General features: G+C 37.7%; 1 protein-coding gene across 1 annotated transcript in view; it reads right to left on the bottom strand.

The window, feature by feature from the left end:
* Positions 1-16,760, bottom strand: part of Usp1 (ubiquitin specific protease 1) — a 289,870-nt gene extending 273,110 nt beyond the window's left edge. The window contains exons 1-2 of the mRNA XM_067156525.2: positions 16,625-16,760; positions 16,305-16,448 (exon numbers count right to left, since the gene is read on the bottom strand). Coding sequence (XP_067012626.2) covers positions 16,305-16,437 — 133 coding nt within the window. The 5' untranslated portion in view covers positions 16,438-16,448; positions 16,625-16,760. The remainder of the gene's footprint in view (positions 1-16,304; positions 16,449-16,624) is intronic.
* Between the last annotated feature and the right edge of the window lie 1,301 nt (positions 16,761-18,061).

The following is an 18,061-nucleotide window of genomic DNA, read 5'->3' as shown; positions in this document are numbered from 1 at the left end:
AATAACTGAAATTGCTTCAGACTTAGGGATTGCTTATACCACATAAGGTACGTAGATTTGGAGAAAGCAGTTTTCACGTTGTTCCAGCAAAAGCGGGCTGCAGCTCTACCAATTAGTGGTGACATGCTGAAGGCAAAGGCGATAGATTTAGCTAAAATGATGTGTATCACTGCCGATTTCAAGGCTTCATCAGGATGGTTGCAAGGATTTAAAGATCGTCATAGAATCACAGGGAGAACAATTTGTGGAGGCTCAAAAGCTGTGGACGATGTCACGGTGCAACACTGGAAAGAAGAGGTTCTGCCGGGTATCGTAAGCGATTGTCACCCTCCAAAAAACTACAATTGTGATGAGACCAGCCTATTCTACAATCTCCTTCCTAATAAAACAATAGCTGAAAAAGGTCACTCTTGCCATGGAGGGAAGAATAGTAAAATTCGTGTAACAGTACTTCTCGCCACCAATGCAGATGGATCTGACAAACTTCCTCCACTTGTGATAGGAAAATCGAAGAAACCAAGGTGTTATAAGGGTGCGAAAACAAAACCTACTGAATATGAATCCAACAGAAATTTTTGGATGTTACACTTCTAATGGAGTAGTGGTTAAAAAAGCTGGACATTAAAATGAAAAAGAAACAGAAGAAGAACCTCCTTCTTATGGATCGATGTGCAGCACATCCACCTCAAATCGTTCTGGAGAATGTCCGAGTGGAATTTTTACCTTTTAACTGTACCATTCTTCTACAACCCCTTGATTTGGGGATCAATGCAAATTACAAAGTGCATTATAGCAAAATGCTGGTTCAGCATTTAATAACACTGAGTGATGCAGGAAATGAACCTCTCTTCATTAATTTGCTACAAGGCATGGTGTCATTCTCCACAATCAGCAACTGTTTCGGCAAAGCTGGTGTCTTACTAGAAGAGGCTGCCTCTGATGATGATTATGGGGATGAAGTTTTGTCTGGCAATGAGCTAATGCTACCGAAGGGTGTAGAATTTGAAACTTTTGTGTATTTCGATGATAATCTGGCTGTATGTGGAGAACAACCGGATGAAGATGATATTGCTGACGTATGCGAACAACGCGGTGGTGATGGACCAGCTACAAGCGATAGTGACAGTGATGGAGATGGAGATAGCGATTTGAATCTTGAAACACCTGAACTGACATTAACTGAATTGCTACGATATGAATCAATGTTAATTTTTTGTCTGTGTTCAATGTATTAGTTGTTTTAAGATCTTTATATCTTGCCCTACTTTACTATTTGGCTGATGATGACACTTGTAATGTGTCAAAACCGGTCCCAATAAACAAGTTGTGACTTCTTTTTAGTTCAACTTACAACGAAGTATTGAAAGGTGGATCCTTCTAATATTGTACATCTTCTTGTTATGTGCAGTCGATGTGTGTAGCCGTTACATCAGTGCGAAAAGTTGTAGTGAAAATGCTTTGAATTCATTACAAAGTTTGCAAAAGGAGGTTCATACTCTTAATGAAAGAAAAGTGAAACAAGCCAAACTATTGGACTTCTTTAAGGCTGGACCAAGTTCAAAATAATATGTTCTGTCTTAATGTATTTATTATTTTGCAAGGTTCTACACATGTAGGTCTATTCCACTGGATTTTCAGTAAATATGTAATGTATTGTGTAAGTCTGATTTCTAAGTAATTCTGAGTTACAAGTAGTTTTTTCTCTTCCCCCTGATATACGTATATGTCAGGTTTAACTGTATTACCAATTTAAACTTGTAAGAATATTTATAGCTGAAGATGTTCAAAATATGAATGAAACATGTCCAAAGTTTGAATAATTAAGCAATAAAATAAGGATGAGATCCTAATTTTACAATTCCTTTTAATGTATTGAATAGGTGGAAATCAAAGTTTTATTGTTCTCCTTTTGGAACCCCCAAGGCGCTAGAAAGCGCGAACGTCCGAAGAAGACCTGGAAAAAGATGACTGAAGAGGAATGTCTAGCAATGGGAAAAAGTTGGAACAAAGTGAAGAGGTTAGCCAACAATAGGAACAGATGGAAGTGTTTCATGGAAGCCGTATGCTCCAGGAGGAGCAACAGGAATAAGTCAAGTAAGTCAAGTCTCCACTCATTCGATATTGTAAACATATATCCTACAGTAGCATACAAATCTCCAAGATATACCCCATCATTCAAAACAATTTAAGCAAATACAGCGGCCTGAATATATTAGAAATACAGGATTTCATGTCTATGCTTAAATTAATTATAAGCAACAATTACTTCACTTTTGATAATGCTATTTATCAACAAGAAGGATTTGCTATGGGATCGTTGGCCTCAGGTATCTTAGCCAAGATTTACTTGGATTTTTTTGAACACACCAAAATTGATAATAACAACTTTGACAACATCCTTTTCTGGGCAAGATATGTAGATGACACCATAGTAATTATGAATGAGAGCATCACAGGCACTGCCACCAGCCTCATTAATCTAAAAAACATTGACCCGCATATAAAATTCACACTTGAATCCGAAATTGAACGGAAAATTAATTTTTTAGACTTAACTATTATCAGGCACCCAAGCTACTTAAGACATAAGATTTTCAGAAAACCCACCCAAACAGTCACTACAATCCATCAAGATTCTTCACACTCCCAAATTCACAAACGAGCACGTACAACAGCATGGTGTACCGAGCCTTCAATGTTCCAATGTCTAAAAGAGACCTCAAAAATGAGTGGAACACCATTCATAATATAGCTAAATCTAATGGATACAACAGTTTCTTTATTGAAAAAATAATCAACAAATATACATTTCGCCCCTCTACCACTTTGAAAAAAGATAAACACAACAACTCCTCCCTTTCTATCTTTATGTTCAATGAACAAATTTACAAAGTCACCAGCATCTTTAAGAAGCACAATATAAAAGTAGTTTTCAAAACCAACAATAGGAATGCACAAGTCTTATGTAATTCCACATCCATAAACAAGTTCAATAGTTTTTTAAATCAGGAGTATACAGGATTATTTGCAACAGTTGTAATTCTTCTTATGTCTGACAGACCGGGAGGAATTTTTTGTACTCGGAACACATCAATGCCCTGGAGTACAATAAACTTTCAGCTGTAGGACAGCATATGCATGACTGAAAATCCACAGCTTGTTTCCAGTCATTGGACCGGGACAGGAATGGAATGAATGAAGCCCCCATCTAGCGGTGAGGATAGGAAATGTGCCAGCTGCCGAAGCCTGTCGCACTCCTCTGGGGCGATGATTAATGAATGACGGATGAAATGTTAATGGAGAGTGTTGCTGGAATGAAAGATGAAAGGGAAAACCGGAGTACCCAGAGAAAAACCTGTCCCGCTTCCGCTGGTCCAGCACAAATCTCACATGGAGTGATTGGAATTTGAACCACGGTATCCAGCGGTGAGAGGCCGGCGTGCTGCCGCCTGAGCCACAACGGTTCTTGCATATGCACATAAATTCACAGACATAAAACAAGATATGGAAATTCTCAAAATCATCAACAAAGGACCCCTCCTTAACATTACTGAAAGCTGCTTCATACATATAGATCAATATTTTAACCTGAACCATAATCTTAATGACATTCCAGAAAAGCCAAATATCCTATTTGACCTTTTAATTCCCATTTTTAGAAATGTCAAACCAACAAGTCATAATTCAGTTTTTCATAATATTCACAGCACGTTTCCTCAGCAGCCATCTCTTTTCTCACATCCTTCGGCCCCGCCTTAGGGCCGCCCCTCTCCTTTCCCCGACCTCTCCCCTTGCCCCGTCCCTTCCTGTTCCTTTGAATCTCACAACCGTTAGTATGAGGCACACAACAATACACCACGCACCACATGCCGCAATGAGAGGTAAGTCTCATATAATAGGGTGGACCGAAAAAACTCGAATTCTTTTTTCCAAGTCGTAATACCGCGGAAAAGTTGAGAATTGGGGATAATAAAACAGGGTGAAAAAAGAAACAAAATAGGTTCATTTCTTCCGGTTGCGCACGTGCTCTAAAGTTTGCCGAAATTCAGAAAAAAGTATAATTTTACAATAATTTTCTACTTTGCTTAACTTGTCAATATTTAAATGTAATAGCTCTAGTCGACTCTTACTCGAACCCATAATGATTTAGAAAAAATAATGGTTCAAATCGGTTAAGGTCTTTCGCTCGCGCAACAACTGTCAAATCTAACAAATTCTCGTGCTCATTGTAACTTGCTCAGGTCAAAGACCCTGACGCTTCGCCCACCTACCACTCTCGCCACCACGTCACGCTAATGTTGTGTTAGTCCGCACTTATCCCTCGTGTTTGATGTGTGTTTCATTCGCTCTTCCAGTTACTATTGTGGCATTTGCATCTACTATATTTCGATGTTTGTTTTGTGTTATGATATTTTTGTGTAACTTTGTGACTTAACGGTGGTATACTATGGCTGTACCTAAGAAACTCATTACAAGACAGGTATTCGATTGCCCTCTATTTGGTGCACCTAAAGACTTTTCATCAAACAAGCTTCCCACTTGTGAGGACGTGATTCGGTGTTGTTTACAGGAGAGATACCACTTGGCGCTTAAAGTTAATAACTTATTAAGAGCGTCAGTTTTTCACACGTTGCCAATACAGTAGCTAACAAAATAATTGGTTTGTATCAGAAAGCGTCCATCCGAACGGTTACAGGTAAGAGAATTGTGCAACTGATAAAAGCATTGCATGATTAATATTACAGCATTCGAAAATCATATACTCCGGATAAGAATAAAGATTTGTTTAAGCAGAAATGCCCCATTGTTGTTAATTGCATTTGTAACAGAACCTCTGATTTATGTAAATGCGATATAACTGTCAACTGTGTTTGTGCAAAATCAAACAAAATACCTGCTATTGAGCTAAGATTTCTTTACTTATTACGAGCACATGGAATAGGAAAAATTGGAGGGTAGGACATGTCTGAAACAAAGAAACGTATTCAATCATTGGAAAGGAGATCGCATGGCTGCCATTTAACTCTGAATGATGAATCTGATTCTCATCTGTTACAAATGCAATTAACAACAATGGAGCATTTGCAAGCCACTACGTCAAAAGGCAATGGGCATTTTTGCTCAAACTCGTCAATTTTCTGCTTAAACGAATCTTTATTCTTATCCGGAGTATATGATTTTCGAGTGCTGTAATATTTATCATGCAACGCTTTTATAAGTTGCACAATTCTCTTATCTGCAACCATTCGGAAGGATGCTTTCTAATACAAACCAATTATTTTGTTAGCTACTGTACTGGCAACATGTGAAAAACTGACGCTCTTTAAGCGCCAAGTGGTATCTCTCCTGTGAACAACACCGAATCACGTTCTCACAAGTAGGAAGCTTGTTTGATAAAAAGTCTTTATGTGCACCAAATAGAGGGCAATCAAATCCCTGTCTTGTGATGAGTTTTTTAGGTACAACCATAGTATACCACAGTTAAGTCACAAAGTTACACAAAAATGTCATAACACAAAACAAACATCGAAATACAGTAGATACAAATGCCACACCGAGCTCAATAGCTGTAGTCACTTAAATGCGGCCAGTATCCAGTATTCGGGAGATAGTAGGTTCGAACCCCACTGTCGGCAGCCCTGAAAATGGTTTTCCGTGGTTTCCCATTTTCACACCAGGCAAATGCTGGGGCTGTACCTTAATTAAGGCCACGGCCGCTTCCTTCCCACTCCTAGCCCTTCCCTGTCCCATCGTCGCCATAAGACCTATCTGTGTCGGTGCGACGTAAAGCAACTAGCAAAAAAAAAAAAAAAAAAAAACCAAATGCCACAATAGTAACTGGAAGAGCGAATGAAACACACATCAAACATGAGGGATAAGTGCAGACTGACATAACAATGGCGCAGCGTGATGGCGAGAGTGGTACGTGGGTGGAGCGTCAGGGTCTTTGACCCGAGCGAGTTACAACGAGCGCGAGAATTTATTAGATTTGACGGCTGTTGCGCAAGCGAAAGACCTTAACCAATATGAACCATTATTTTTTCTAAATCATCATTGGTTTGAGTAAGAGTCGACTAGAGCTATTACATTTAAATATTGACAAGTTAAGCAAGGTGGAAAATTATCGTAAAAACATACATTTTTCCAAATTTCGGCAAACTTTAGAGCATGTGCGTGACAGGAAGAAATGAACCTATTTTGTTTCTTTTTCTTTACCCCATTTTATTCTCCCCAATTCGCAACTTTTCCATGGTATTACGACTTGGAAAAAGAATTAGAGTTTTTTTGGCCCACTCTATCATATAACCTATGCCATTTGACTAACACGCTCTCTCTCTCTCTCTCTCTCTCTCTCATCTTCTATTCATTAATTTTATCTAATTTTATACATCATTTATTCAAGTTAACTTCATGGACACTGCAATGAATTGCACATTTTTACCAGCCACAAATTAAGAATGTGTCAGGTTTAACCATATCTTCATGTGCCGTCTGACAATGTCCAACAGCATTTCAGCATGTTTTTAACAAGCACCATGGGAACATTTCTCATGTTTTTAACAAACACTATGGGACCATTTCAATTTTATTTACGTTGATCGATGTGGAAACACTATCTAGCAGTTCTGCATCAGCTGGTGGTTATTTACAGTGGCATCCAGTGGCTTGCATACTGCCAACACCACTCAAGTATGATCTGATTTCAGAATCAACATTTACCAGTTCCCGTTTTGCAATTGAAATTGTAATGATTAGCAGTGATGAAACTAACAATTCTATGAATATCAATACAAGAAGGAGTCTGGATGATGAGCATACTCCAGATGCTAAGAAATTAGAGCCTAATTTATTTTTCAGATTTTACACTTAGTTCATCGCAGATTTTAATATTAATTGTGTGTTTGTACATTAGTTTTCATCTCAATTGTGTGTTTTTACATTTGTTTAGTTATCAGATGTATTACATTTACCCTTTATAGGGCAAAACCCTGGGGAACAAAATATATTACTTATTTGATTAAATACCATGTCACTGAAGTCTACTGTTTAGGTTTTGACCAAAATCTGAGTCAATACATTGTTTGATTATGCAATTATGCAATATGGGGTGGTAAGTATTTTTACCAGAGAGCATTTAGGATTTTTTCCCCACTGAGTGTGCACTGGTAAATATAGTTACCACTTTGCTTACATGACTACTTTCCACTGTGTTTTGCAAATAAAAGGTGCAAAATGCAGATGGAAAGCATGGAACAAGTAGTACATAAAATTACAAATGCCACACTGGCTCTGAAAATTGCACTAGAAACATGGGGTCATGGGGTCTATGATGAAACTGATGATAGCCTCTTCTGAGAGACCTTTGTTCATAAAAGACATTGCTGGAACAATATCACAGATATAGAACTAAGGCACATAGTTCTCCTTACAAACAATACGATTCAAAACAAGCCATCATCTAAAATGAATTTCTAAGATCATATATCTTGAAAATAGCATAAATATGCATTCAGGCAGGCAAATGCCTAGGGGTGCGAGGGGAATTTTGTGATATAATCCCCCAATATATGTCCGATTTGTCAACCCCTCCTCTGTGGGAAGCCCTGATGTCAGCCACTACATGAGACAGTCTATTCTTACATCCATAATTACCCTGAAAATGTATTTATGAATACTATACAGATGGACAAAATTTATGTTTTTCCGAAATACACTTGATGTGTTGTTTGGATATAAATCCATTTTTCATAATTTGGGAAGCTAATACACCTTGTGACTGATAAAACGTACGTCCATTACCTTACATTCTTGCTGTATGTTTTCATATTAGTGAATATAACATGTTGGCCAGAATATTGTAGGAAAGGGCACATGTAAAATGTGTAACTAGAAGCTCTGAAGTTTATTCACCGATATTTATATTACCAATTGCATTGAAAATGAGTATGTTATCAATATGCAAAACGAGCACACTATTTCGCCTTCCTTGGTACTTTATGTGTAGGCCAATGATAATTTTAGATAAAATCTTTCAAAATTAACCACAAAATGTGCAATCTATGTTCACAAAATAATCAAAATATTCAAAAATATATATTGTTGCCTTATATAAATCAGGGAAATCCAGTATCTCGCTTAAAATGAGCTGTATTTTACGGTCAACACAATGCTTACACGAGTGAAGTTCAAGTGGCGCTCTCTGGTAAACATATGTACCACTTCCCGAAGTGGAACGATTCAAATAGCCGTGAAGCGCGAGTTTCGGAAAAAAAGATAAATATTCTTACCAGAGAGCGTTACTAGATTAGAAAGCAGACAGTTACGGCCACTTAGGGTATTACCATCTGAACAGTTTCTATGGAAACCCAAGTGGTAAATATATTTACCAGCAACCTATAAAGGGTTAAGGCTGAAGATGACCAGCCAAGGCTGAAACTAGTCCCTAGTTTAGTAATATAATTCAATATTATTGCATAATATAGTATTGAAAAAGGTGGACCATACGACATTAACTTAATAATTATTATTGTGACCTGAAGAAAAAGTGCCCAACTTTGACGTCGGAAAACTAGGTCCGGCCCATTCAGGATTGGTGGGTGGGGGGGATGGAACCAGGAACAGGAATGCGCCTCAAGACTCGACAGACAAGCAACCCTGGTCAAGTAGGAAAGGGATTGCTCAGATTGTGAGCAGAACAGGCCAACCTCGCCCAGCTATCATCTTGAGGATAGGCAACAAGAAGTTTTCAGCCATACTTGACAGCCAAGCAAGCCACTCATTTGTAAATGGGACTATTGCCAGATTACTACCGCCTATAAAGTCTCACCATCTCGGAAGGGTAGTGGAAGCAGTGGATGGTGTAACCTATTCTATCCAAGGACAAACTAACTTAACTGCTAAATGCATGGACCTGCCAATTGTAATTAACATTGCAGTGATTCAGAACCTAATACCTGACATATTAGGTCATGACTTATGGGTAGAATACAAGGTGATAGTAGACTATGCAGCTCATGAAGTCTTTTTGGGAAAAGACAGACGTCTGAGGGTCACCTGGCACAATGGAAATTTCCGGACTCGCAATGATGTGGAAGTCGATGTAGACCTGGCAGATATCCAGTTAACACATCTTCAACCAAGTGAAGAAGAGGAGCTCAGATGCGCCTTGAAGGACTTTCTGGAAGTCATCACTAGAGACGGGAATTTGCCTATTTTATTCCTGTGTACATAAACGTAGGCTTTTGAATTATAAATCCATTTTAAGGTCTTTTTAGCTATATTTCGTTGGTTTTATTGTGCCTATAAATGCCTATTTCAGGGGTTTGTGCCTATTTGAAGTATAATTGCCTGTTTGATGCCTTTTGACTGTATTTTTAAAAAGCTGATTTTCTTCCAGTGCATTATATTGTAGCTAGTGTGCTTGACAGAATTATCTTCTCTTTTCTCAATATCTGTTTACCCCACGAACAGAAAAATGGGAATTTTCAGAAGTCACCAGAAATAGTTCTAGGGAAATTTCCATCAGGAGAAACAAGGAACAATTTGACCTTGAAGCCTTCAACCCCTCCAAACTCCTAAGACATATGTGAGAACTGTTGTATGTGTACGCTTTATATTCAAAAGTCTTGTGATTTATTGTGAAGTAGAAGAAGAAGTGTGTTTGCGGCAATGCCTAAAGAAAAATTGTTGAAGTCCTACTGGCTGAAGCAGTGGATCACAGGAGATCCCAATTTCACTACGGATCTGTCAAGCTTGCTGTAAGGAGGTAAGTTCGTCTGTTTGTTTTATCTTTTTTTGTGATTGAGAACTATGATCACATTTCATTGTAACATATATAGGCCTATTAATTTATGTTTGTGGCAAGTTGTTTTGTTGCAATGCTGTATTAGTCGTGAACTTTCAACAATTTATATTGTTAAATGTAAATAATCATTAAATTACTGAACGAGGAGTTTAGAACGCCGGTGGTCTGTTGTCACAGAATGGATGAAAATTAAATCGGTATTTTGAACTGTGATTCATTTCCTGTGAAAATATTTACAACTGAAATAAAACTTTAAAACTCCCTTTAAAAAATCGTGAATTCTTATTACACTTCCGCTAAGCCTTCGCGAAACACAGGTTGCAGATCCAATGTAGCAAAGCTAGGATGATGCCACAGCGTTTTTTTACAAGGTTGCCGCCAAGACTACCTTTACAAGACCTGGCCAGTGAAAAGATCATTGGTCTGGATTGGCGAGGTCCGGTTAGTAACCTTTGTGCTTGGGGGGGGGGGAGTGAGCAAAGAGAGTCTGAGGGGCGTAAGCTCCCAGGTTAATAAGCCTCTAACATCCCCTATGGAGTCTTGCTAAATTGTGGCAAAAATAAGGTTATGGGCGCATGTCACGACAATTTCAAATTACGCGGTTTTTAATTTTCAACGAGGGTGGCGGCCTTGTGGGCACACATGATGCAGGATCTGTTGCAGTCAACAGAAAATAGTCTTCATGAGATCAGACCCGGCTGACCAAAGCCGGCGAACAGAAACAAATAAAATGTTCACAGTCTGAGATTTTTAGTGCCTCCGTTTTCATTCTTCTATATAATTAAGAATAGTACTAGGGCCAGCTTGGTGGGTCATTGGCAAGCATAAAGGACGAATCTCTCCTCTACACTACTCCGGTATCATTTCACTTCTTTTTATTATATTTTCACCCGGTGAACTCGACACAATACTGCCAAATTATAACTGAAAATCCTTGAGGGCATATTTCCATGTAAATTACTAATTCCCTTGTCCCTACCTTAAAGTTTTGTACTTCTAGAAACATCATCTCTAATAGTCTTCTTTTTATGAAACAAATTCATGATATATACGAGAAAAATACCACAAAGATCAACTTTGAAATACTGCGATGCATCTGATACCAGTACAGAAATCTGTATCAACGCAGCCTTTCTACCAGTCCACTTTGGGCAGCGACCAACAACCATTTCCTTCAGACCTACGCACTGCAATGTTGGGAGGTAATATGCCCCTGCATAAAACGGAGCATCTTCAAATTTCAACAAGCTGCCGGGAGCAATCACCAAGTTGGAGAAGAGTGGCATGCCCCTGGTTGCGTCGTTTAGGATTGTGGAAAAAGTCTCGGGAAGTTTTGACCGAACCGCTGGGAAGGCAGCTGCTGTCAGCGAAATAAAACCAGATGAAGTGACTTCACTAAAGTTTTGTCCAATCACTTCATGTGATGTTGACAGATCTTTCTCTCAGTACAAAAACGTTATGCCTGAGAGGAGAACAAGATTGTTACCGGAAAACAAAAATGTTGCTTGTAAATTCCTTTTATAGTAATTGAGTGTAATAAAATTATAAGTAATTTTTTCATGCCTATTTAGTTGCCTATTTTACATGTTAGTGCCTGTTTAAATGCCTATTTTGGCTAATTTAAGAGCCTATACGCCTGCTTATTTTAACTGTTTTTAGTGCCTAAAATTCTCGTCTCTAGTCATCACCAATAAAATAGGATGGACTACCACTGTAACGCACACCATTGAATGCAGCACTTCCTCACGCATCAAGCAATGCCCATATCCGATCAACCCAGATAACCCTTTCAGACTGTGTACGCAAAATTGTACAGGTTCATGTTTTATTTATGTCCGAGCTTATTTTAAGTTTTCTTGGCGGTAGACCGGACCGTAGTGCTTGTGTGGGACATGTAGCATGTACATAAGTAGTTATTATTTAGCACTTGACCACCAGGGGGCAGGAAGAAGAGTTTAAAAATACAGTTCGACAAGATGGCGGGAAGCAGTAGTGCCTAAAGTAAGTATTTATTTATTGCATTCATATTAATATAGAAGCTTTACTGAATATCAGAATGTAATCAATGAAGTGTTTAAATTGTTCAGCGAACATAAATTGTGAACTTACAACATCATACGTAATACCATGAGGTTTTAAATTTTGATATGCACAATCGTGCGAGCTAGGTTTCCCTAAAGGCAATGCATGCGGGAGTGCTAGGTGCTGCCATCGAAAGGACTGTGAAAGCAGAACTCTTACTCCAGGTGAAAAATGTAATGTATAAGATTTTAATTGTTTCAAATCATTCCACACTGTAACATAGAACATTTGATCATGTACATCGTGTATATATTCACATGTACTGAGCTGAATTTTTTTTCTTTAAGTAGTGAATTAAATCCTGATACGCACAACAATTATTATTTTGTAAAATAAACTAAAAATACATGTATTTAAGACCATTTTAGTCAATTTTTGACATACAAACAAAAATTCACACCTCCAGTTTTCTTTCAGGTCTGAAAGGGATAAGCGCAACTTCGTCATTCAGAAGATTCAAGAGATGGAAGGGCAAGGTCTCCTTGAACCCTCTACATCCTGTCGAGCTTTGCCTATCGTCCTACCGAAGAAGAAGAAGAAGAAGAAGAAGAAGAAAAAGAATGGGGAGAATCGACTGTGTGTGGACTTGTGACACAAATTCTTATAATTTTATTAAATACCACCTATTCAATACATAATAAGCTAATAAGGACTTACATCTTTATTAAATTGTTAATATGGTACATGTTTTGCTCCTTTTTGTGAGCATCATTTGCCAATTATCATTTACCCAAGGTTTGATAAGATCGTGAACATATTCTATTGAGCTAAAATATGCTTTGTAAGCATGAGTGACAAATCTTGCAATATTTTATAAATCTTATACGATAAAAATTATGTTTAAGTTAAAACACATTTGTCTAAAATCTTAGTGTTAACATCGTCCTTTAAATTAGGCTAACTGACAAAACTCATCTGCTGAATATACTATTTAAAAACATTTTTTAAAAACCTTTTGAGATCTGGGACTTATGTAATTGTTATTAAACCTTCGTTAACTATGTTAACGATTTTATACAGTTGATAATTGCCTATATTATGAACACTTATCTTGTTCTCGGTGTTACTGGAGTAACACTTGTACAAATCCTATATTGTCAATACGCAGTATTGTTTCTGAACGAACTTGTTGGTAAAATGGAAACATTCTAATGTGAAGTAGAATTTGAATGAACACCGTAAGTTTCCAAATTGAGCTTGTTGATATATCTGTAATAAAAATAAAAAATATGTTTAAAGCTTTGATTATAATTCTGTATAAGCTTCTTATCGAAAGAATTGTCACTTACCCTTCCTGTTGCTGTGTTATTGTCCAGTGTTACTCACAGCCTCTTGAGAACTACTTGTTCCGTTTGCACTCCATGTACTATATGAGTGAGTGTGGATGAGTTTGCGGTTTGGCGGGGAGTGGGAAGGGGAAGTGAAGGTAGGCGGTGCATTGATAGCTACAGTAGATAGATTGTGGAGAGGACTGCCTAGGAGAAGTAAGGGGAGGAGTTTGTGTCAATAAGCTACTAACTTTTGTCGGATTAAAAGGATTATAGAATTTATTTATATCAGATTTAAGCATTTGTATTAATTTTGGTAATTGTACTAAGAGGGGGTTCTTTATTGCAATTTCATCATTTAGGTTTTTATTTGTGTTGTATTGCTGATCTAAATGAATGTATATATATTCCAATTCCGTCATTTCTTTTCCCTTTTTTTACTCTTCTTAAAATTCTTAAATCCCTTTCAATAGTTGTAAAAAGTGTTCAGTTTCTTGCATGTGTGCACCCAATGCAGAATGTTTCTTGTGTTTCGCTGAACATGTAAATCAGCATTGCAGCATTAACATCTCCTGCAATAATCAATGTGTCATCAGCAAACACTAGTAGTGAGTATGCTAAGTAGGGAAGCCATCCACTAAAGTGAAACCAAAGTCTTCAATAAGTACTTCCTCATTCAATTCTTTCTGAATGCGATTTGTGGACATGTCATACAAGATCGGAGACAAATTACTCACTTGCAACACACCTCTTTGGATACTTATCGGCATAGTTGTCTCACGATTGGCTTCAATCTAGGTAGAACTAGAGCTTTGAAGAAGCATTACTAGACATGCTAGTTTGGATGGTATTGGCAAGGAGTTCAAAGTGTTACAGAGGTGATCATGGCAAACATTATCAAAGGCTGTACCGGTACCGTCACATACAAAGCCGGTTTTCACTGACCCTACATGACATATGATCAGCCTGCCTCCTTTTCTTACAGGTACTCATTGGCCACCTCTTCTGGATGAATCTTGCCATATGTCCCTACTGGAATGGTTCTGATTAATCCAGGTTTCATCCAGACAGAAGAAAGGTCTGTCATCACCAGAGAGTAGAGTATGCACTGTAAATAAAAATGTTAGCCTTGCAACAACGTCGCATCCTTCTAAAAGGAATTTCCTATCGTCATTAGTTTGCTTGTATACGATAAATGATCGATTTCAATAGCATGTGCATAGAGTATACGGAGCCCTGATAGTTAATTTTCCCCTTCATAAAATACACCAATTTCTTAGCTATTGAAAATTCTCCATTATTGTACAAGCCAAATATTGTTTGGCATCAAACACACTTTTCAAAGTCGTCCAAATATGTAGCACATTTCTTAACTATGGAAAATTTTTCTGGTAATCTAAACGCAGGCTTACTCCCTATTTCAAGAATATTGGACACGGTGTGTACATGCACACTGCAAACTTGAGCCGCCAGCTCCTGATTCTGATAAATATTTGTGTTCTCATGCACTTTTGTATTCGAAAGCTTCTTTAAAAAGCCATACACACTATAAATTACATTTCCCACCTGACTGTACCAGTAAACCTATAAGAATATTATCAAGTGTTCGACTGCTACTCGGCCTGCTAACACACATTATGAATACAAAACTCCAGCTCACAGCACGTCTTAAACTTCCACCACACTAATCTAATACCAGCAATACTGTTATCCTGGCTTGTGTTTCGCTGAGAAAGAAAGCTTCTCCGAACACTCTTCCCAAGCGAATCTAATTATTTTGTTATCTTCTTATCTTTCCCACTCATGTGTAGAAATTATCCCTTCAATTACAAAGCAGATCCTATCTCCTGAACACCTGGTCGTAAAATCACGGGATTTTGGTAGACAGCTTAGAATTTTTAGCTCTGTCACGTAGCATCATTAAAACAAACGAATCTGAAATTATTTTCATGCACGAAAAGAAATATGGATATTGAAGAAACTTCGCCACTACAATCCTTTATTTATCTGCACACTGGCTGGCACGCGTAAACAAGTAAATCTGGCTCCTCCTTCATGTTCATAGTTGTTCTGTGTTTGGTATAAGTAAATCTGGCTCCTCCTTCATGTTCATAGTTGTTCTGTATTTGGTATAATAAAGTATTTGTTACAAGTAATTTGAGGGCCTGCCTAGTTGCCATGATCGTTTAAGTATCAAGTATTTATGGTCTGTACAGTGCTGAGTGGCTAAGACGGTTGAGGCGCTGGCCTACTGACCCCAACTCAGCAGATTCGATACTGGTTCACTCAGTGGTATTTGAAGGTGCTGAGATACGTCAGCCTCGTGTTGATAGATTTTCTGGCACGTAAATGAACTTCTGTGGGACTAAATTACGGCACCTCAGCGATTCCAAAAACCGTAAAAGTAGTTAGTGCGACTTTGTTTGCATAAAGACGTTCAAAACCTTTTATTTGTTAGATAATTAGCTTTACCACTAATTTAAAAGTTTCTTGAGACTGCTGAATAGATTTTTTAAATTATAATTACCTTTACATCACATCGACATAGATGTGGTGACATTGGAATAGGAGTGGGAAGGAAGCGACCGTGGCCTTAACTAAAGTACAGCTCCAGCGTTTGCCTAGTTGAAAATGGGAAACCACCAAAATAATATCTTCGGGGCTACAAAGAGTCGGGTTCGAACCCACTATCTCCCAATGCAAGCTGATAGCAGCACGATTTAAACCGTAAATATATTTCCATGACAGTCCTGAATTATCGTACACTGATACTTGCCATGTGCATTTATTGACAGTTACTGACTTGTAGAATATCTGTGCAGTACAACTTAAAAATAACTGTCAACACCTTTTACACCCATTATATTCAGTCTCATATCATTCCAAACTAAAAGTATATTATTATGGTTACGATAAAATCGAACATTGGAATGAAAACTAAGCCTACATGAATTCAAAAAAGTGCATATATCTAGTAAACAGCCTGTCTAGCTTAATCGGCAGACAACTTACGAGCATTATGTCTAAAACAGCTACTCAAACACAAATTTGTAATATAGTATGAAATTGTAGTAGAACTGATATACTGAGATATCAACCCTACTGCGCTGTACGTAATTTACTGCTATCGTAGAGTTATTATACTTTACCTTTTACAACAGCTGGATTGTCATGGGAAATTTGATCTGGGCTGTTCCTGGGAGTAAGGGCAAGACGAAATTTTTTCCTTGGTGGACCACTGCTATACTCGCCCACAGCATTCTCTCCAAACAGAACTGTCATCTTCTTTACACCTAAGGAAACTCATCGTTAGTCTTTATTCATTTATCGCAATGTTCTTGGCATACTACAGCATCAGAGCTGTTCATTCAATGTCAATTTAATCAGGTGACAGAATTATCAGGATACTTATAAAACATAATACATGTGATGATGGAAGGGATAAAAGATAGGAAGGCTCCAAACTTACGATATATTCGTGTAAGAATGCATGGAAGTCACGTATTTGTCTAATATTCAGTTGTAGAAACCAACGACAGTTTTTCCATTGCCTGATACACCGGACGGCACTTAACCAACGTCCTCCATTTTAATTTAGAGCACAGCCTTCTAAACGCAGGAATATAAGATCCCGCTCTAAACAAGACCAACTACAATATTATCAGACCTGAATGCACATATCGAAATGTTATAAAATGGCCGCCGACTTGGTCTATACCAAATACAGTAGAGACAATACACGACACTGAGCGAGATATCGAGGGACAGCTATTGGAGCTCACTCTAGCGGATAGACCTGAACGGTACTGATTCTGTCATAAGAGCACGTGTATATTTGTGTGAAGTTTTTGGTGTTATTTATGCGTTTCCAATGAGTTGACATAATTAAATAGTAGCGTGTGTCATTCCTTGATATCTCCTCTCAACATGAGAGGAAAGGTATGTGCTGTGTTTGGCTGCAGCAATTACGTAGTAGAGAAAAATGCGCGCTTGTTCTTCAGGTTCCCTCGTGACAAGAACATGCAAGTAATATTGTGTTTGCATACATATTCTTCCAGTGACAGAGATTTTTATAGTACTTCATAATCTTCTGACCTGCTCGACCCATGTTTTAACGGGCTTAAAATATAATACGCATATTTTATTGTATAGTGCAGCAGTTAACCTTCAATACTGATGTGTTGTTGTAGGTGTGATCTGTGCGTTGTGAAATGTCACAGAAGCGATTTGGATAAAGTGTACAAGAAAGAAGGGACGTTACGCTTGTATAAGAATTATAAGATCTGTTCAGATCATTTCCAGGCCAGCGACTTGAAAAATCCTCGACTATACAGCCAAGGGTATGTTACATTTTTACTCTAATTGTACGTAAATATTCCTCAAAGCATCACTATCGACAACATATTCAAACTTTTCTTTCTTTTATCCCTCTTCTCAGATTAAAGCCGGGATTTTGTAGATTTTCTTTCTGTTAGTAGGCTTCATGATAAGAGGAAAATTATCCAGCTATTAAATGTTAATTCATTGCATCATATGTGTAAGGAATGTGCCGATATTTTTATTGACACATGTCTTAATGTGATGATCCATTGTTTTTAAATGAGGAAAAAAGATAAATCCAACCGTAAGATTTCAGGCAGGTATGCTAAAGCTAAAAAAGTAATGCATAAATGAAAGATCAAGCCATTTCACAGCAGTCCATTTCACACCTTATTTATATGTCTAATTTCAGTCTTTGAATAATAACCTTTTAAATAATTCTTCATTCATTTATCCAGAATTGCTTTAGCAACTTCGAAGTTAATATCTCAATACCACTTTCTTTCTAGACGTAATTTATTTATCCATTTCCGTATATACATTTCCATTGATATTTCAATTTAGCGCGATTTGTTCAGGTCAGGTC

The sequence above is a fragment of the Anabrus simplex genome, chromosome 1, assembly GCF_040414725.1.
Source record: "Anabrus simplex isolate iqAnaSimp1 chromosome 1, ASM4041472v1, whole genome shotgun sequence".
Lineage (NCBI taxonomy): Eukaryota > Metazoa > Arthropoda > Insecta > Orthoptera > Tettigoniidae > Anabrus > Anabrus simplex.
This window is presented reverse-complemented; position numbering and strand designations above follow the sequence as displayed.